The sequence below is a fragment of the Austrofundulus limnaeus genome, unplaced genomic scaffold (genome assembly GCF_001266775.1).
Source record: "Austrofundulus limnaeus strain Quisiro unplaced genomic scaffold, Austrofundulus_limnaeus-1.0 Scaffold9, whole genome shotgun sequence".
Lineage (NCBI taxonomy): Eukaryota > Metazoa > Chordata > Actinopteri > Cyprinodontiformes > Rivulidae > Austrofundulus > Austrofundulus limnaeus.
Window position 1 is genome coordinate 3,020,080 of NW_013952411.1, and position 2,148 is coordinate 3,022,227.

Sequence of the window (2,148 nt, forward strand, 5' to 3'; positions counted from 1 at the left end):
TACATAATACATAAATATGTTTTTATGTGATATTTTCCTTCCATGAAAATCTATTAACAGGCTTAGCTGAAGTGAAATATCCTTAAAATATTTTAGTCTGTCTGTCAAAAATGCTCTTATTGTGAAACTCCGTGAGCGGATGTTGATTCGGAAACGAGGTTGGGGCAGTTTCTGAATAGCAGCACAGCTAAAACATCACACAAAACACAGTATAAAGCTTCGATTTTCATTGGGAGCGTTTTGATGTTGACATCTTACGCTACGTGATTTGTGTTGTTATGTTGTGACATCAGTTTCGGCGGCGACTGAGCTGAATATTTCACGTTTTTTTTAACATCCTGACCTCCCTGAAATGAACCAGACTCTGAGCTGAGAGAGCAGGATGCTAGCATGCAGGAAATTAGCTCATTAGCCCCGAATACCAGCCGAGCGTTATGAGGCTTAAGTTTCTCTTTTCATGCTCATTTTAAACGAAATCAAAGAAATGGACACTGAGGCTATAGTGATCCGTATAAAAACGCCATTAGGAGACATGGACTCGTCTGTGGACTGTCCATGTCTTCTGAACTTCAATGACTTGCTGGTGAGTAAAGCACTAAAACACATTAAAACTTAACATTTAAGCCTTAATGTTTTCACGCATCGCACACGCTCCTGCCTTTTATTATTTGTACATTTAACTCGTTCTGATAACCTAAAACCAACATTGTCTGTATATGTCAACAGCTCACAGGTGTTGTTGTTAATATCTTTATAATTAAAACAATTTCAGGTCGCAATAAGAGATGTGATGCCTGAAGCCACCGTCATGGCCTTTGAGTGTAAGTTCCTGTTTTTGTATTTCTGTAATGTTGTTTCAGGAACAACCACTGTGTTGAACTTTGTGCATAATCTGTTGTTAAGTTCACAAAAACAAATCATTTTTATTCACTCGTAATTAATTTATGCTTGTCTTCATTTAGACATCAGTATCATTTTCTGTTGTTGCAGTTTTTATGACTGTAGTATTTTTTTCCCCTTAGTTGGTAAAACTTTAGATTCAAGAAGTAAAACACTTCACATTCACTGGGAGGACCTTCTCTAGCAAGTGGCTGGACCTCTTCACAACAATTCTGAATTATGATGGGAAAAATAGTTAAATGTTGATTTGAAGTGTTTGTGATGAGGTGTGTGTTATCTAATCTAGTCATTTATTCTGTTTTAAGATGACTCGTGACATGAATCATTCACGACAGAATGCACGTCACTTAATCGTTAATTCGTGGCACATAAATATTGGTAATTACTCAACTAGATTATCAAAAATAGCCTAAATTTCTAAGTAAAAACAAGAATGTGTAGTGTGCATTAAAAAATCAGCATGGACGAGAATAAATTTTCCTTCACAACTATCTAGCGGCGCAGAAAAGTTTTATTTACAAAGTATTAAAAGATGTCAACAAGCGAAGACTTGTCCACCCAGACTTACATGTTGGCGCCAGAGTCTGACCCAGAGCCAGAGGAGAATGAAGACCACCAAATTATAGTTGGTACAAACCTTATTTGGCAGATCAGTTGCAAAAACTTTATTGTAATAGTTCAGAAAACGTCTTAGAAAATAGAGAAAACTGAATGAGTTCAAAAATATAACCTAAATAGTAGGGATGCACGATATATCGGCATTAATATCGGTATCGGCCGATATTGGTCATTTTTTAGAATATCGGTATCGGTCCAATATGTAAAAGTAGGCCAATATTAACATCCGATATTAATTTCCCACTTTTTATCTTTATGTTTCTGTTTTGGGAGGGGGGATGGTTGGTTGAGCAGCATCTGTTTGATCATGATAGTGATATTGACGCTGCACAGCCAGGAATAACTGAAGTAGAGCCATGTCAGATGTCTGGTTGTTTATTTACGTTATCAAAAGAAGACCCAAGTGTGTTTGTGTGTATATTAGGGGTGTCCCGATACCAGTTTTTTCAAGACTGAGTACAAGTACGAGTACTTCAGTTTGGGTACTCGCCGATACCGATACCGATACCAAGTAGCGGGGTTAGGGTGGATTATCTGTTCAACTTGTTGAATATTAAACAGAATGATGTAGCGAATTACTTAATGAAACTTAGGACCAGCCTAATCTTCACAAAGGTAATCCCTCAAGAC

The 2,148-nt window shown here is 37.1% G+C and overlaps 1 protein-coding gene across 1 annotated transcript in view; it reads left to right on the forward strand.

The window, feature by feature from the left end:
- Positions 1-160: 160 nt before the first annotated feature.
- The window catches only part of map2k5 (mitogen-activated protein kinase kinase 5), a 66,354-nt gene continuing 64,366 nt past the window's right edge, over positions 161-2,148 (forward strand). Inside the window, exons 1-2 of the mRNA XM_014001529.1 lie at positions 161-583; positions 773-821. Coding sequence (XP_013856983.1) covers positions 458-583; positions 773-821 — 175 coding nt within the window. The 5' untranslated portion in view covers positions 161-457. The remainder of the gene's footprint in view (positions 584-772; positions 822-2,148) is intronic.